This window comes from Parus major, unplaced genomic scaffold, assembly GCF_001522545.3.
Source record: "Parus major isolate Abel unplaced genomic scaffold, Parus_major1.1 Scaffold371, whole genome shotgun sequence".
Classification (NCBI taxonomy): Eukaryota; Metazoa; Chordata; class Aves; order Passeriformes; family Paridae; genus Parus; species Parus major.
The window spans coordinates 68,671-88,663 of record NW_015379295.1 but is presented as its reverse complement, the minus strand read 5'-3'; the positions used below and the strand labels follow the sequence as shown (position 1 = coordinate 88,663).

Here is a 19,993-nt window from a genome sequence, read left to right as displayed (position 1 = left end):
GGATGCCGCCATCGCTATGGAGCCAATGGCAGACGGGAGCCCCTACAGGACCTTCGAGAGAGGCCAGGAGAAACGGGTGTGGGTCAACGAGTCTGATGGCGTCACACCGCTAATTGGGGAGGTAATTAATTAATGGCTTGTGAAGTTACCTGGAGAGAGAATTAATATCCTCTGATATTATTTGTAATGGGAATTTAATAATTGATGGCCTCCAGCTTAATAATTAGTAGCCTCTCCGGGGAGAGTGAATTAATTAATAACCATGGACTCTAATTGGAAAGCTAATTAATCATTTCTGGTGTTAATTGGAGAGGGAATTAATAGCCCTACATGTGAATTGGAGAGGAAATTAATCAATAGCCCCTGCCACTAATTGGGAAGGCAATTAATTAATAGCTCCTGATGCTAACTGGGAAAGTAATTCATTCATTAATAGCCCACAATGACAATTGGAGAGGTAATCAATAAATTAATGGCCCCAAACACTAATGGGAGAGGGAATTAATAGCCCCCAAAGCGAATTTGAGAGGGAATTAATTAATAGCCCCTGATGCTGATAGGAGAAGGAATTACTTAACAACAGCTGATTCTAAAGGGAGAGGGAATTCATTAATTAATAGCCACTGGTGGTAATCGAAGACTGAAGTAATTAACGGCCTCAGTGCTGATTGGAGAGAAAATTAATTAGTAGTCTCTGATTCTAATTGCCCCTGATTTTAGTTGGAAAGGGAATTACATCCCCTGGTGTTAATTGTAAAGGTAATTCATTACTTAATAGCCTCTGGTGCTGGTGGGAGATGGAATTATTAGCCCCAGCTACTACTTGGGGTGGTAAATAATTAATTACTAGCCCACACAACTAATTTGAGAGATAATTCATTAATTAATGGCCCCAAACACTGACAAGAGAAGGAATTAATAGCCCCCATAGCCAGTTGGAGAGGTAATTAATAATTATCCCTGGTGTTAATTGGAGAGTGAATTAAGAGCCCCACCTCTGAATTGAAGAGGGAATGAATTAATTCCCCATATGCTAATTGGAGAGGTAATTCATTAACTGATGGCCAATGACACTGATGGGAGAGGTAATCAATTAATTTAAATTTTTTAATTTTTAAAAATCAGTTTTAACATGTTCCAATTTCTTGATTTTTCAATATTTTAAGTTTCGGTTTTATTTTTCAACATCATCTTGATTTCTTTTTATTTATTATTTTTTATTTTTTGTACTTCACTTAAATTTTTAATTTAAGTTTTTTTTAATTATTTTTACTTATTTTGAATTTCTTATTTTATTTTCTATTTTTTATAAATATATTTCAATTTATTTTTAATCTTTAATTTTTCAATATTTAAATTTGATTTTTCATTCTATTTTTTTAAACAAAATTTTGATTTGATTCATTTTTTTTATATTTTAGATTTTATATTTTGTTAATTTTTTTTTTCTATCCCTGCAAGGCCCCAAATCCCCAAACCCACTGGAACCATGAAAATTCATGTTTCTCCTCTGTGCCAAAATCCCGATTTTAACCAATTAGGTGTTTTTTTCCCCCAGGCACGGCCAGGCCAGGTGGTTTTCCCAGATTTCTCCAACCCCGTGTGTGTGGAGTGGTGGGAGCAGGAATTCCAAAGGTTCCATGAGCTCATCCCCTACGACGGCATCTGGATCGTGAGCCAGCCCAAAATTTATTTATAATTTTTAATTGTTTTAATGGAAACAGATGCTGGATTCTGTCAGAAAAAGGGGATTTGAGGAAATTTAATCTTTCTGACAAGTGCCTGCAACCACAATTACTAAAAAATATTTATATTTATATCAATACTTTTATAATTATAAGTATTAATCAATAAAAAAGCAATAATTAATATTATAATTAAACTATTGTTATAATTAATATTAGTTAATAAAATCAAAATAATTGTTATTAATATTAAATTTCATACTTATAATGTATTTAATACTAATGTAAGCTATTAAATAAAATTCTAAAATTAATAAAATTAGACATTAGGTAATGGATTTAATTATATTTAATAGTAGTATATTATTTTACTATTTATACAGAATTTGTATTAATAAATTATATATAAATTTAAAATTTATTATTATAAACAGTATAACATCTAATAAAATATGGATTATAATGTAATAAGATAGACATTCTATTGGATTTTTTTTTATTTATGCAGAGATTTTATTACCAAATGATACAGAAATTAATGATTTGGTTTTTTGATACTGCGTAATAAATAACCTGATACCTAGGATTATAGTATCATAATACAGAAATATTAATATTAACATATCCATTAATATAATAGATATTACATTATTCAATTTAATATTTCTTATAATTTGTGTTAATAATTTATATATCAATTTATCATTTATTATTAGATACAATACAATAAATAATATCTGTAATGTCTTTTCAATATTATAATCATAAAATTATGTCTATTATATTATTATTAATTTTAATGTCAATACAAATATAATGTCTATTGTATTACTATTTATATCGATACATTTTTTATATTAAGAAACAGTACATACATTTGTCATTTATTACCATATATGGTGTAAATAATAGGATAATGCTTAATATAATTTCTGTTATACTAATATAATATGATGATGATATAGACTTATAATACTATAACTATATTATCATCATAATATAATAATTTTATTAGTGATATGGAAATAATACCCGTTATATTAGTTATTACATTATTTATGCTTTTTTACTACATAAATGATATTATAGGTAAATTATAATAATTATACACAATATAATTATACAATCGCAACATTTATTAATATTTTATATTAATATTTTATATTAATATTTTATATTAATATTTTATATTAATACTACTATTATTACTATTGTTACCATTATTTCTTCAATACTTCTTGCAAGCAGGGGAATTTTATCTCCTCATTAATTTTAATTAAACTCCATATTTCACCTCAAAATTCCAATTTAATTAGGCAAAAAGCCCATGAGGATTTGCCATTAAATATTAAAATATTAAAATATTTCAGTATTCCAGTTTTGCTTTTAAGTTGGATTGTGTGATTTCCCAGGACATGAACGAGGCTGCGTGCTTCATCCCTGGATCCACCAGAGGCTGCACTGACAGCACATGGAACTTTCCCCCCTACACCCCCCGTAAGAGAAAATCCCCCCAAATCAGTGGGAATATGGAAAATTCACTGGGAATATGCAATTTTTATTCTTATTTCAATCTTTACTTTTCTATTTTTAATTTTCATGTTTATTTTTATATTTATTGTTTGTTATTTATTGTTTATCTTAATGTTTAATTCTGTGATTTTTTTTTGTTTACATTTATGGGGTTTTGTGTTTGTTGTATATATTCGTTTCTCTTTCTGTTTCTGTTTATCTATTTTAATATTTTTAGTGTTTCTTTTATTTTTATATTTGTTTTTATGTTTATTTTTATGTTTTTTATGTTTAATTTTCATTTTTATTTTTATTTTTATATATTGTTTACATTTACATTTATGTTTATGATTCAATGTTTATTTTTTTAATTTTTATTTATTGATGCTCAATTTTAAGATCCATTTATTTTCAATAATTATCACTCAGGGAGAATGTTTATTTTTTAATTTATTTTTCATTAATTTTGATGTTCACTTTTACATTTATTTTTTACTTTTATTTTAATTTAATATATTGTCTACATTTATGTTCATATTTACTTTTACCTTTCAATGTTTATTTTATTTATTTATGCCACATTTAAAAATAAAATGGTTATTTTCAGTAATTATCAGGGCCAAGAAGAAAATCTCATGTTTCCACTCCATAAATGTGGTTGTAATCTATTTGTTAATAAATAATAGTGGCAAATACTTTATAAAGATAAACATCAAAATATTCCCCTTGTATTTATTTTTATTCATATTAATATATTTATTTTTTCTGATTTCTTATTTATCGATTTTTTAGTTATTTTTAATATTTTATTTTGTTCTAATACATATAAATATTATCATTTTTTTGTTTTATTCTTGCATATATTTTGTAAATTAGTATTTATAATATGTTAATATATTTGTATAACAATATCATTTTATTTTATAACTTATACAACACATAAATCCTATAGAATTCTAATCTAATTCTATGCCTTTGTTTATATTCAAATACTTTAATTAACTACAAATATATGGATTTATACTTAAATTTTATAGATATAATTACATACACATTTTGCAAAATTGCAAAATTTTATCTATAATAAATATTTATATCTATTATATATATCAAATATAATAAATATGATTAATAATTTCAGTATATAGAATCTGTATCATTAATATGGAACATATATATGTGCAACATATATCATTTCCATATGCAGCAATAGATAATAATAGAATATCTTATATAAATATATTGTATGTCATAAATATATGTATAACAATAAAAGAATAGCATATTACACATACAAACCCTATATAATTTAAATGTAATTCGACCATTTGTACACATTTAAATAATATTTTATTAATTAATATATAATAGAGAGTTATATATTATTTTTATGAATATAATTATTATGTAATTATTTCATTACATGACATTGTCATGTTATCTATAAATAATGAATATTTAATATAATGAATGTATCTAGTTTTTATATAACATAATTTATGCACAGAAGAATATGTAATAAGTTAATATAACAATGTGATAATAAGTTATATGTTAGCATATATGAATAATGTAAAATTCAAAAATAATTTATACCTTTATATAAATTAAAATAATACTTTTGTTATGTAATATAAATGCATATACTTTTATACAGGTTGTATAGATATAATTTTTTTCTGAAATCATAGAATTTTATCTTTAAAAAATAAATATTGAATGAAGTAAATATTGAATATTAAATGTATCTAATTTTCATAGACCATACATAACTTACTTACAGAATATGTAATAATCTATAATCTCTAATATGTATGAATAGCAATAATTCTTTAACTTAAATAACACATATAAGTCCTATGTAATTAAAATATAAATGTATACATTTGTATACATTAAAATAATATTAATACATATAAATCAATACATGTATACCATAAATAATATGTGTCTAATATAAATGTTATTAATATAATTATTCATTTATTTTGTGAAATTATTTAATTATAAATAACTAGAATGTAATAAAGATTGAATACATTTAGTGTATCTTTTTATATATTGTATATAATTAATGTGTAATAGACATAATTTATATACATAAATTAATTAAGAATAATATATTATAAGTCATAATGATAATGATAGTAATAATAAAGATGATTATGACAATGAAAATGGTAATGTAATTATAATGATGATAATGAAAATAATTGTAATAATGATAATAATTATTGTCATTATTATGATGTTGGAAATTATAAAAATGATAATGACAATAAAAAATAATAAAAGAAGTAAATTGTAAGCAAAAATAGAATTAGAAGTAGTAGAAATAGAAGCAGAAAATGAAAGAGAAAAATAATAAACAATTTTTAAAATTATATTTAAAATTAATAGTAATAATGTTGTAACTTATATAACCCACATACATACACATATCAACAATACATAACATACAATTTTGATCCATTTCTCTCCAATTCCCATGTCCCCTCGCAGGCGTGGCTGACTGGCCGCTCTTCAGACGGTCACTCTGCCTGGATGCTGTCCAGTCCTGGGGCCGGCAGTATGACGTGCACAGCCTGTATGGCCACTCCATGGCACTGGCAACGCTCCGGTGAGAATTCCGGGAATTCTGGGAATCCTCCTCAGAAATGACCCCCAGTGACTAACTGACCAATCCAGGTCACCCCTTTCTTCCCTTTTCCCTTCCCATTCACCTTTGTCTTCCCTTCCCCTTCCCTCCCCCTTTCCCTTCCTTTTCCCCTTCCCTTCCTTTCTCCTTCCCCCTCCATTTCCCATTTCCTTTTCTTTCCCTTTCCCTTCCATTATTTTATTCTTATTATTATTCTTTGTTTTTTAATCTCATTTCATTATTCTGTTTTATCATTTCATTTTCTCCCTTTTTTAAGGTAATTTATTTTTTATTTTTATTTTTTAAGGTAAATTATTTTATTCCATTATTTTATTTTATTATATTTTCTCCTTTTTATAAGCTAATTTTATTTCATTATTTTATTTTCTTAGCTTATTTTATCTATTTTTAAAGGTGATTTTATTCCATTAATTAATTTCATTATTTTATTCCACTGTTTTATTACCTCCTCTTTTAAGATAATTTTATTTTATTATCTCTTTTTTAAAGCCATCTTATTTCATTACTTTTATTCATTGATGTTCTTATTTTGTGTTGTTATCTTATTCCATTATCTTATTTCACTTTTTTAAAATTTCATTTTATTTCATTATTTTATTATAATTTATTTTATCTCTTTTTTAAACCCATTTTATCTCATTTTGCCATTTTGTGATTTCAATTTCTTATTTTATCTCCTTCTCTAAACTCATTTCATTTCATTATTTTATTCCATTATTTTATTCCATTTTTTGTTATTTTCTTTCATTACCTTATTCCATTATTTTATTCTATTATTTAATTTCAATGTCCTTTTCTAATCTCATTTTATTCCACTATTTTATTCCGTTATATTTTTCCATTCTTTTATTTTGTTATGTTACTCCATTCTTTCATTCCATTGTTTCATTTCAATCTCCTTTTTAATCTCATTTTAATCCATTATTTTATTTAATTTCATTATTTTCTTTCACTCCTTTATTTCATTGTTGTATTTTAATCTCATTTTAGTCCATTATTTTATCCCACTATTCCGTTTCAATCTCTTTTGTTTTTTTAAGTCTCACTTTAATTTTTTTCCCCCCATTTCGCCCCATTTTTCACCCCAGGGCTCTAGGCCGGTTGTCCCCAGGGCGCCGCAGCTTCCTGGTGTCCGGCTCAACCTTTGCGGGCTCCGGACGCCTCGGTGGCCACTGGCTCGGGGACAACGCAGCCACTTGGGACCATCTGCGATGGGCTACCCCTGCTCTGCTGGAATTTGGCCTCTTTGGGATCCCCTATGTGAGTTATCAGGGCAAAAACAGGAAAAAAATGTGCAAGGAAATGCCAGGAAAAATCTGGATTAAGTCATTAGAGAGAAGTGGGGAAAATCCACCCAGCAATCCCAAAAACAGAAATTAAATAATTAGAGAGAAATAGAAAGTCTGCAAAAATCCCAGGAAAAGCTGCCCAGAAACCCCAGAAAAAAATCTGAATTAAATAATACAAAAATGGAGGGAAATCCAGAAAAAACTGGAACTTGATAATTATTAGAGAGAAATGGGGTAAATCCCCCCAGAAATCCAAGGAAAAACCTGAATTAAATAATTATACAAAAATAGGGGGAAATCCAGAAAAAACATAAACAAATAATTAGAGAAAAATGGGGGAAAATTCATCTGGAAATCCCAGGAAAAAACCTAAATTCAATAATTAGACAGAAACTGGGGAAATCCGCCTGGAAATCCCAAAAATATCTGCATGAATCTGGGAAAATATGTCTGGAAATGCCAAAAAACCCTGAATTTGATAATCATAGAGAAGCAGAGAGAATCCATACTGGAATCCCAGAAAAAAAACAAATTAAGTAATTATGGAGAAACAGGGAAAATCTGCCCAGAGATCCCAGAAAAATCTGAAATCAATAATTATAGAAAAATGGGAAAAATCCATAAAAACCTGAACTAAATAATTACAGATAAGTCAGGAGGGACTGGGGAATTCTGAAAGTGCAGATGGACAAGAAATAAAAAACTGATGTAAATATTTAAGAGGAAAATGGAACAGGAAAATTTTGGGTCCGAATCTCAGAGATTTGGGAAATTTAATTTGAGTTTTGGTGGCAATTTGGGCCATAACAAGCTGGGCAACAAAAATATCCTGCTTTTCTTTTAACTTCTACTTAAAACTCAATTTTAACTTTAATTTCAATTTCCATTTTAACTGCAACTTCAATTTAAATCTCAGCTTCTATGTCTACTGTGATTACTTTCAATTTCAGTTTTAATTTCAATTTCCATTTCAACTCCAATATCATTTGAATTTATACCTCAATTTTAAGTCCAACTTCAATTTAATTTTAGTTGCAACTTCACTTTCAATTTAAATTTCACTCTAATTTTAATTTCAATTTCACTTTTGATTTCTACTTTAATTTCATTTTCAACTTCAAGTTTAATTTCAGTTTAACATTCCACTTCAATTTCATTTTAAATTTCAGTTTTAATTTAAATTTCTATTTCAATTTTTCTCTCCATGGCAGGTGGGGGCGGCCATCTGTGGGTCCTTGGGAGCAGCTCCGGAGGAACTTTGCCGGCGCTGGATGCAGCTTGGGGCCTTTTACCCCTTAGCCAGGAACCACAACCACGAGAGCAGCACAGTGAGAGAATTCCCCAAAACTTCAGTTTTGGGAATTAAATTTCTATGCTGATGGGTCCAAAATTTGGGGAATTTGGGCTCCCAAGGGTGTTTATGGATGGCAGGGAAAGGTTTGGCATAGTTAAATTTTTAAATTATTGTCAGCTGGCATAAAATAAAATAAATTAAATTAATTAAATTAAATTAAATTAAATTAAATTATAAATGGCAAAAAACCTCAAACAAAATAAAATTTTTTAAAAAATAAAAATTAAATTAAATTAGATTTAAAATTTTAAAATAATATTAACAAAGAAATAAAATAAAATAAAACCAGTAAAAATAAAACAAAAAATACAGTAAAATTATTTTTTAAAAAAATTAAAATTAAAATAATTTTAAAAGCCCCAAACAAAGAAACAAACAGAAAAAAAAGCAAAATCCCTGTCTCGGCTGCAGCCACAGGATCCAGCTGCATTCGGTGCCAACTCAGTGCTGGTGAACTCATCCCGACACTACCTGAGCATCCGGTACCACCTGTTGCCCTACCTGTATTCACTGTTCTACCGTGCCCATACCCGTGGAGATACCGTGGCTCGACCACTGCTGCATGAGTGAGTCCAGCCGGGAATGCACCTGGGAATGCACCTTGACCTTGACTTGAATCATGATCTTGACCTTGTCTTGGATCTTGACTTGAATCTTGGTCTTGGATCTTCAGCGTGACTTAGATCTTAATCTTGGTCTTGACTTGGATCCTGATCTTGACTTGAATCTTGATCTTGAACTTGATTTGGTCTTGATCTTGAGCTTACCTTAGATATTGACTTGGATCTTGGTCTTAATGTTGACTTTGATCTTGATCTTGACTTGGTCTTGATCTTGATCTTGATCTTGATCTTGGTCTTGACTTGGGTTAACCTTGATCTTCATTTAGATTCTGATTTTGCCTGGGTTTTTGATTTTGAACTTGATCTTGAATTGGATCTTGATCCTCATCTTGACTTACATCTTGACTTGGATCTTGATCTGGATCTTGATTTGGATCTTGACTTGGGTCTGAATCCTGATCTTGACTTAGATCTTGATCTTGACTTGAGTCTTGACCTTGATCTTGTTTTGGATCCTGATCTTGACTTGGTTTGTGATTTCAAACTTGATCTTGGACTTGACTTGGATCTTGATCTTGACTAAGACCATGACTTTGACTTGGACCTTGATTTGGATCTCAGCCTTGATTTGGTCTTGATCTTGATCTTGGCTGGGTCTTGAACTTGGCCTTGATTTGGGTCCTTGTCCTGATGGGACACTTTTGGTTGAGCTCTGTTTCCCCCTCAGACTGTGACTGATGAAAGAGAGGCAGTTTTCTCTTGTTTGGACTTGGTTGTTTATTCTTCTTTTATCTGCATTACATGTATTCAGGGTACAAGAAGCTACATGCACCAAGATAGAAAGGTGCAAAATGGCTAACAAAGAACTTTCCCAAGGTCTTTTATATGTACCTTTTTCCAATTAACAAATGCTAAGTAAATTATTTTTCTTAGTGATCCAATGACCCAACACCTGTGTGCTGCACTGCAGCATTCTCTATCCAGTCACTTACTACTACCCAAAAACCTTTAGAAGAAGATGAAGAAGAAGGAAGTACGAAGAAGAGACAAACACCTTAAATCTTCCATCATGTCTTTTGTTCTCTAAACTATTTTAAACTCTAACTTTTTCACTCAGTGACTTAAGAAAATTTTATAATTTACACTCTTGCACTCCTAGTTTTTCTATTTAACAGTTGTTTTCATGGTGTTATATGAAATTCATTGCTTTTGTGGATGTCAGATCCAGGTATCAAACATAAGGGCACACACTCTGTACCTCTAACTCCTACAGGTCCTTATCTTGAGTTGGATCTTGGTCTTGACTTGCATCTTGACTTCTGTCTTAATCTTGATTTTGATTTGGATTTTGATCTTGACTTTGACCTTGACTTTGACCTTGACATTCACCTAGTTCACCCTGGAGAAAATAAGGCCCATCCCTCCCCAGAACCCCCTGAGAGGAGAGTTTGGCCAGGTGAGGGCGATCCCTTCTCAGGGTAATGCATGCCAGCCCCAGACTCATTTGCATAATTAATGCATCAGTAAGGAGCTGAATTTGCTCTACATTGCCTCCATCTGAAACAATTCTGGGATACAGTGCATTTTAAACATCTGAGATCTTGAAGGGTTAAAACAGCATGAATTAGCTTTAACTAACATGCAATTAATTACCCACTTTGTTAATTAATGCTGCTAACAACTCTGCTTTGCTGCCGGCCCAGGTTTTACGCTGAGGAGGCCACATGGGACGTGAATGGGCAGTTCCTATGGGGTCCAGGGCTCCTCATCACCCCTGTGCTCGAGCCCGTAGGTGGAATTCCCCCAATTTGCACTGGGAATTACTGCAAGAAAACCCAAAACTGAATTTATTGGTCCTTTATTCTCTCGAATCTGGGGTTTCTCTCCAGTTTTAAATGGTAATTCCCTGACTTTAGGAGGATCAATTTCCCCCTCCTGGTCTGGACTTTAAAGCTGGAGAAGAGAGGAAAAAAATTGTTCAAAAATCTTATTTAAATACAATTTTCTTTAATATAAATTTCTCCTTCAATTATTATTTCTTGAATTTCATTTTCTCCTAAAAATTCTTATTTTTTAAACCTGATTTTCTCCTTAATTTATTTTTTATATTTAGTCCTTTCCTAAATACTTTCAAAATTTCATTTTCTGCTTAATGCATTTCAAAAATTTATTTTTCTCCATAAATTACTTTGTCCTACATTTAATTTTTTCATTTAATTATTTTTATTCCAATTTCTGCCCCAGAATAATAATAAATTTTAATAGTTAATAATTTTATTTCTTTTTACCTACTTAACATATTTTTAACATTTAATTTTTTCCTTAAATTGCTTTTTAATTTAAATTTTCCACTTCTGCATTCATTTGCTTCTCAATGTATTTTTCCTTAAATCAATTTTTCTTAAATTAAATTTTCTCCTTTTTCTCCTTTTTCTCCATTTTCCCCTTAATTGTTGATTTTTAACCTACTTTTCTTGTGATTCATAGCAACAAAAAATTGGGATTTTTGTTTTTTCTGTCACAAAACCTTTGCAAATCACTCTGGATTTCTTGGAGTGGAACCAAATATTCCATAAATACAGGAAATATCAGCAAGAAAAGGGATATTTGGGTGATTTAATGATTCCCATTAATATTCTGTGACTTTGTGCTTGGAGCACTCCAATTTTGGGTTAAATACAGTGAATTTTCATTAATGGCTTTGATGATGCAACACTCAGGCCCTTCCAACCCAAAGCATGGATGTCTGGGTTGAATTCTGGTATTTTAGACTTCCTTGATTTGATGATTCTCCACGTTTTGGGATACTTAAAATTAACCCTGAAGAAGCAAAATCCTGATGGAATTTTGGTGATTTTTGGCAATTTTGGGTGCTTGTTGCTAGAATAATCCATGTGTCCCCACCTGCAGGGTGTGGAGGTGATCTCGGCTTACATTCCCGACGCTGTCTGGTATGAGTACGAGACGGTGAGTCCAGGGTGTCCAGAAGTTAAAATTCCTTAATTACTTTAATACATGGATAAAAACCTGAAATGCTGAATAAATAAATAGAGGAGTAACACTGTTCCCTTCTCTTCCCCTTCCCCTTCCTCCTTTTTTCCCTCCTGCTCTTCTTCCTTCTTCCTCTTTCTCCTCTTCCACGCGTTCCGCACATTCCTCCTTGCCATCCTCCTCCTTCTTCCTTGTTTTTTTCCTCCACCACATCCTTCTCCTCTTCCTCTCCTTCCTCCTCTTCCTCTTCCCTGTTCTCCCCTTCTTCCTTCTCCTCCTCCTCCTGATCCTCCTACTTATCTTCATTTTCCTCCTTCTTTCTCTTCTTCCTTCTCCTCCCCTTTCCCCTCCTTACCCTCCTCCTCCCCTTCTTTCTCCTTCTCCCTTTCCTCCTCCTCCACTTTCCCCTCCTCTTCCTCCTTTCTCCTCCACATCTTCTCCTCCTTTTCTTCTTCCTTTTCTTCCTCCTTCCCCTCCCCTTTTTTCTTCTTTTCTCCTTCCCCCTCTTCTTCCTGCTGCTTTTCCTGTTCTTCTTTTTCCTCCTCCTTTTTCCTTTTCATTTTCCTCCTTTCTTCTTCTCCTTCTCTTCTTCTTCCTCCTCCACTACCTCCTTCTCCTCTTCCTCCTCCTCCTTCTCTTCTTTCTCGTCTCCTTCCTTCTTACTCTTGCTCTTCCTCTTCTTCATCCTCCTCTTCCTCTGCTTTTTCCCTCCATCTCTTCTTCTTCTTCCTCTTCCTCTCTTCCTGTTTCTCCCTTTCCTTCTGTTCCTCCTCCTCCTCCTCCTCCTCCTCCTCCTCTACCTCCTCCCCCCCTGCTTTTCACCCATCCCTCCCTCCCCCGGTCATCCCTGGTGTTCCAGGGCTCCAGGCTGTGGATGCGGAAGCAGTGGACTCACCTGTACCTGCCTGCAGACAAGCTGGGGCTGCACCTGCGCGGGGGCCACATCTTCCCCGTGCAGCACCCGGCCACCACCACAGCTGCCAGGTAACACCAGCAGGGGTGGGGCCGATGGGTTGGGCAGAAATGAGGATGAAGGTGGACAATGATGACAATGGTGATGATTATTATTTCTCCTTCTTTGTCTTCATCAGCTTCTTCTTCATTTTCACATTGCCGTTCTTCTTGTTCTGTTTTCTTCTTCTTCATCTTAGTTTTCTTTTTCTTCTTTTCTTCTTGTCATTGTCAATCTTCATCATTTTTGTCTTCATCTTCCTCTTTTTTTTTGTCTTCTTCTTCATCATCTTCCTGATCTTCATCTTCTTTATCTTTGTCTTCTTTCTTGCCTTCATCTTCCTTTTTATCTTTGCCCTTTTTGTGTTCCTCTTTTCTTTTGTCTTCTTCCTCTTCCACTTCCTCATCTTCTTCATGTTTTTCATCTTCATCTTCTGTCACCTTTTTCTTCAATGTCTTTGTCTTCTTCATTTTTTTCTTCTTCATTGTCTTCTTGCTGTTCTTCTCTTCCTCCTCTTCCATCTTCATCTTTGTCTTTTTCATCTTAATTTTCATCTTCTTCATCTTCTTCATCGTTGTTGTCTTTGTTTGTCTTTTTTGTTAGCTTCTTCATCCTCTTTAGCTGTCATCCTCCTCTTCCTCTTTATTTTCATCTTTTTCATCTTTGTCATCTTCTTGTCTTCATCTTCATCTTTTTCATCTTCATCATTTTCATCTTCGTCTTTATCTTCATCTTCTTAATCTTCTTCATTTTTCTTTCTTTTTCTTTTTCCTTTTTAATCTTCTTCATTTTCTTCTTGATCTTCTTGACCTTCTTTATCTCTGGTTTTGTCTTCATCTCCCTCTTCTTCCTCTTCATCGTCTTTTCCTTCCTTATCTTCCTCTTGCTCTTCTGCATCTATATCTTCTTCCTCTTCTTTTCCTTCATTGTCTTCTTCTTTCTCTTTTCCTTCTTCTCCATCTTCTTCTTCTCCATCTTCTTTGTCTTTAGTTTTCATCTTTGTTTTCATCAGCTTCTTTGTCTTCATCATCATGGTCATCATTATCTTCATCTCATTCCACAATATTTACTATTTCCATAGTGAAATTTGGGAATTTCCATCCCTGCCACAACCTCATCCATTTTTTACCAATTACCCAGATCTTGATTAATTTCTTCCACCTGCCTAGGGATTATCTAATTATCCTTGATAAATTAATTTAATCATTTTTAGAAGGATTTTATCCTGATGGAAGAAAATTATCCAACACCAAAAATTCAGACAACAAGGACGTTTTGAATCCCTGATAAACAGAAATTAATTAATACTCATTAAAATTAATTGGCTTCTTAATTAATGAATTATCTACAGTTGTGGCTTGTCCCCTGTTTTCCAGCCGCAGGAATCCCATGGGGCTCATCGTGGCACTGGATGAGAACCAGGAGGCAATGGGGGAGCTTTTTTGGGATGACGGAGAATCTGCAGGTGAGACGGCAACAGCAAAAATTCCCTGAATCTGCTCATTTTTTTGGGTCACTGAACTGATTTCAAGGAAGGAGAATAAAAGAAAAGAATACAGAAATATTTTTTATATTATGTAAATATAAGATATTTGAAATTTTCAAAATATTTAAATATTTATTTTTTTAAAAAAATAAAATTAAAGAAGTTTAAAAGTTAAAAACATTTTAAAATTAAATATAATTGAGTTCTTAATAATTATTTTAAAAACATTTAAAATATTTTATTAATATTTTCTTTTTAATTTACTTTTTACAGCTTTTAAAAATATTTAAAAATTAAAAAATAAAATAAATGTAGTTTGAATTTTATATTTAATTTTAGATTTAATATAGTATTTATATTTTGATTCCTATTTCCTGTAGTAAAGAATGGATATTTTCTTTTAAGAAATAAAAATTCAAAATATCCGATTTAAGAATAATTTTTAATCTCTCAAATTTACATTTAAATGAAAAAATATATAATATAGTATTCAAAACAAAATTACTTATATATTCATTTTTTAAAAACTTTTAATCTTTAAAATTGCATTTAAAATTTCAAATAGCCAATATATATTTTAAAAACATTAAAAATATCAAAAATTCTAATAAAAATCTTAGGTTGGGAAGTGGAAACTCAAAATTTTGAGTGTTTAAAATTAAAAAACTAAACATTTAAAATTTTTAGATTAAAAAATAATTATTAAAAATAATTTTTTTAAGTATTTAGGAACTATTTGAAAAAAATTAATTTTGGAAATGAAATACATTTCAGATTTTCTGAGGTTGCTCCAAAGAGTCTCTTTAGTGCATGTTTTCATTGTAATTAAATAATTTTGGACACTCAAATATTTCAACAACCTTCATCCTTCAATGGCCATTTTCCCCCCAAAAATGGCAAAATATTTGAGTTTTATTGATTTTGAGTGAAATAAAATATTTTAAAAACTTGAAGTTCCTTCACCATGACAACCAAAATGAGAAAATATTCAAAAAGGCAAAAATTTTGTGATAAAATGTCAAATATTTGGCATTAATAGAGGTGGATTTAATTGGAGTTTATGGATTTATGACAAGAAGAAAATATTTGGGAAAAAATTCTTGAATATAAGGGAAACTGCATCAAAATGAAAGAAGAATTGTATTGCTGGGGAAAAAATTAATTCTTTTGGTTCAGTTTTTAATTTAATTTTTAATTTTATCATTTTATTCTCATTCCTTTATATTTGATTTTTACTGATTTATAACTCACTTTTTAAATAAAAAGTGTAGTGTATAATTTTCTTCCTAATGGAAATCGAATTTTCTGATTCAATAATTAAGTACAGGGCAATTATTTTCAGAATGTGGGGTAAAATGGGGTAAAAAGGGACAGATTTGGGGGGTTTTGGGCTCCCATAGCTGGGATAGAGAAAAACTTGGAAGTTGAGGGAGACTCTCCCACAAAAGAAAGGGATTTAAGGAAGAACAGACATTTCAATGCCCCACATTGATTCAGAGTGGGAATTTTAATGAAAATTAAATCTGTAATTAATTATTTAATTGAATTACATTTTTTTTAAATTAAAAGTAAAGACTTAATTGGAAGACTAATAGGTGTTAAATTTTAAATTGTAAATTGTTAATGTATTTGTATATAAATGTATATTTAATATCTATTTTAACAGATATATAGTATATAGACAATATTAATATTAATATTTATAATATTAAAATATTAATTATATTACAATAAATGTATATGTTATGTTATAAATTTTATAATTAGCAGGATTATAACTATAAAAATTTTATAATATGATGGCCTATAGTAATCATTAATTACTGCTTATTATTTCTATTATTATTACTACTACTCTTATTATTTTTCTCCACATTTTAGATACTGTGAGCAGCAAATCATACATTTTCTACAACTTCTGGTTTTCCAAAGTGAGTCACAAACTTTAAAGTAGTGAATTTTAATTTCTCGTTTAATCAATAATATTTTCCATTAATGATTACAGATTAAATTTGAATCCATGACACTTCCCAGCCAAGTTCCCTTTTCCTCCCCCTTTTCCTTAAAGTATTTCCTAAAAAATTTAAATATTTGGTAATGTGAAATTTTTAGAGAGCCGTTGCTTGTTGGCAGTCTGAGATTAATCTTTCTAACATTATAATTATTAACATCTGATAGTAATTATTTTATTTTTATATTAATACTTTTAAAATATTTTAAATAAAAATTTAATTTAATTAATTGTATATCACTGTGTTATTACTTTTTCCTTTCCTAAGTATATAATTATAATAATCATGTTTAATTATATTTTATAAAAATTTCATTTCAGTATTACTAATAGTATTTAATTGAACTATTTTATAACTAAATTAATAAATTTTGTTACTATTTTATTAGTGAAATATATGAAGATATTATTACCATTAATATTAATATATATTGTTATGATGTATATTGATTATAATCATGCTAATATTGATAATGATGATAAAAACAATGTGTTATATATATATATGTATATATATAAGTTTAAAAAATCAATTAATCATTTTAAAGATTATTGAGGTATAAAAGTATTTTCATTTTACACTTCCAGGGTATGTATTTCTAAGATACTTTTTAAACATATTTGTATTTATAGAATTCTTCAAAATGGCTTCCAGAATTTTATTTTGATTTGCAAGGATAAGATATAATAGATATATAATAATACAATATAACTAATAATAATATTATTAATATAAATATACAATATACAATACTGTAATGTCAAATATTTTAGAATATCATATATCAATATATGATATATTATATTGGTATATTATATATGATACAATATAATAAAAATATATATTTTAAAATTTTCCTTTGAAATAGTACTTAAATAAATTATACATTTATAAATATCATTTATATAAATTAAATATACCTTTTTTTACACTTCCCATCTGAAACGAAACAAAATTCTCCTGTTTCACCCCAAACTGTCCCTGTTTCCCGCAAGAATGTGCTGGAGCTGTCAGTGGCCCACAACAACTTCTCAGAGCCTCATGGGCTGGAGTTCCAGGAACTGCGCGTGCTGGGGCTACGGCAGGCGCCACTGGCCATCACCGTGACGTCCAGCAAAGCCGCTGTCCCATCGCCCCACAATCTCACCTATGACGCTGCCACACAGGTGAGGGAGGGGCAGGGAAAGTTTGGGCTTGGAAAACGGAAATTCGGTTTGATGGGAATGGCAGAAATTAGGTTATGGGTAAGTGATTATACTTGGTAAATTTGTATTTGTTTAAATTAATAATTGCATCTGAATTTGTTTCTTTTAGTTGAGTGGTGTCAATGTATTAATATTTAGCACTTGAATATTAATTACATGCTATAAATATTATGATATATTTATATATTACATAATAATATTAGCATTACATAATATTAGTGTGTCCACATAAGGTTGTAATTGCATTAATAATTCTATGTAATGTATAATGTTATATTATACCATATATTCTTAATGACATATATGATATATTAATATAGTAATTATTTTTATACTACTATATTTTAGATTGTATATTATATTTCAGTTGGTATAATCTATATTAAAATTGGATTGCCTATCGATAATATAATAGTTAAATATATAAAAATACATTTTATATTCCTTATATGATGAATATATTATCTATAATTTTATTAAGTATATATCAATACATATACGTATCTATCTATATATTTATATATAAATACATTTATAAATATAAAATACATATTTTTATAGATTTGTATATGTCACGTAGTCTTTTATATTATTGATTTCTCTCTATAAAATATAAAACATACATAATAGATAAGATTATTTGATGAGTAATTATTAATATTATTAATGTTAATGTAGTATTATTATATTTATATTAATATTTTAATGTTATATATTAGCTATTAATTTATATATGTAACAATTTGAATTTATATATAATAGATACATCTTATATATATTATTCAAATATAAATATATAATATATGTTTTCATACATCTCTACATTATACAGCATATAATGCATACATTGTATGTAGTATATAATACATATTATATAATTCATAAAATACCATAACATGGTTTAGATATCAATACGTAAATATGAGCACATTATTTATACACATAAATATAGTTTAGAGAATACCTTATATTGTTTGTGTATATTTTTAGACATACGAAATATATAAATATATAATAATAGTTTCATATACATATATTAACAGTATATTTTTAATAAATGATATATTAATATAGTAGTTATTGTTCTATGATAAATTTTCTATTTGAAATTATATGTAAAATGATACATAAAATACTTCGCTTTACATTTTACATTGTATTTTACAATGACCCATTAATTGACATCTGATAAATTAACATTTCATTGATAACAATTAATTTTCAGGTCGCCATAGTCCAGGGGTTGCGGCTGCGCCTCGGCCAATCCTACAGCCTGCACTGGACACTGGGGACACGGGACAGTGACCGCTTTGATTGTCATCCCGCCGAGGGTGCGTCCCGTGAGAGCTGTGAGCGCCTTGGCTGCATCTGGAATGTGAGTGATCACGCAGAATCTGTGAATATCTGGGATTTGGGGAAAGAGAGAACTCCCAGAAAGAAGAAATTCACAAAAATAAAAAATTTCCCTGTAGGGAGGAGCAGAAAGTCTTAAAGAAAAGAAGTTGTGGGGAATGAAAATTCCCGGAAAGTAGAACCTTGTGAAAATTGAGAATTTTTCTGGAAGGAAACAAATGATGAACAAAAACTTAAAATAAAAACATTTCAGAGAGGGGAAATTTCTGGAAAGCAGAAATTTGTGAAAATTTAGAATTTGTCCATAAAGGAATTAATGATGAGTGAAAAGTTGTTACAAGGAAAAAAAAGATTGTGGAAAGTGAGAACTTGTAAGGAGAAATAGCCACAAAAATTTCTGAGAATGAAAAATTGCTGAAATGCAAGAATGTTTGAGAAGCAAACAATTTGCAAAAAGGCAAGATTTTTGAAAAGCCAAAGATTTCTGAAGAGGAAAAATTCATGAAGAGATGATTGTGGAAAGAAGGCATTTGAGAAATTAAAAAAATTCTGAAACAAAAAACCTCTTGGAAACGGTAAATTTTTAATAGCAAAAACTTGTCAATAGCAAATATTTGTGAAAAGCAAAATAATCTGCTGAAAACAAAAATTTGTCCAGTGGAACTGTTTGTGAAAAGTGGAAATTACAAACAGGGAAAGAATTGTAGAGAGCAAATATTTGAGAAATGCAAGAATTTCTGAAAATGGTGTATTTTTGAAATGAAAGAGTTTGTAGAAAATGAAAAATTTTTCAGGAGCAAAAATTTCTGAAAACTTGTGGAAAGCTGAAATTTTAGAAAAAGTAAAAATTGTGAAAAGACAAAACTTTCAGATTGGACAAAAAACATGTGAAATACCAAAATTTGAAAAGAGCAAAAAATGTAAAAAGGGAA

General features: G+C 29.7%; 1 protein-coding gene across 1 annotated transcript in view; it reads left to right on the top strand.

Annotated features, from left to right (window-relative positions):
* LOC107198914 (maltase-glucoamylase, intestinal-like) overlaps nucleotides 1-19,993 on the top strand; it is a 58,793-nt gene that overhangs the window by 10,601 nt on the left and 28,199 nt on the right. Inside the window, exons 8-21 of the mRNA XM_033511591.1 lie at nucleotides 2-121; nucleotides 1,559-1,672; nucleotides 3,098-3,182; nucleotides 5,700-5,817; nucleotides 6,945-7,116; nucleotides 8,357-8,473; nucleotides 8,911-9,065; nucleotides 10,766-10,850; nucleotides 11,973-12,029; nucleotides 12,913-13,037; nucleotides 14,382-14,470; nucleotides 16,373-16,422; nucleotides 17,499-17,669; nucleotides 18,934-19,083. Coding sequence (XP_033367482.1) covers nucleotides 2-121; nucleotides 1,559-1,672; nucleotides 3,098-3,182; nucleotides 5,700-5,817; nucleotides 6,945-7,116; nucleotides 8,357-8,473; nucleotides 8,911-9,065; nucleotides 10,766-10,850; nucleotides 11,973-12,029; nucleotides 12,913-13,037; nucleotides 14,382-14,470; nucleotides 16,373-16,422; nucleotides 17,499-17,669; nucleotides 18,934-19,083 — 1,608 coding nt within the window. The remainder of the gene's footprint in view (nucleotide 1; nucleotides 122-1,558; nucleotides 1,673-3,097; nucleotides 3,183-5,699; nucleotides 5,818-6,944; nucleotides 7,117-8,356; nucleotides 8,474-8,910; nucleotides 9,066-10,765; nucleotides 10,851-11,972; nucleotides 12,030-12,912; nucleotides 13,038-14,381; nucleotides 14,471-16,372; nucleotides 16,423-17,498; nucleotides 17,670-18,933; nucleotides 19,084-19,993) is intronic.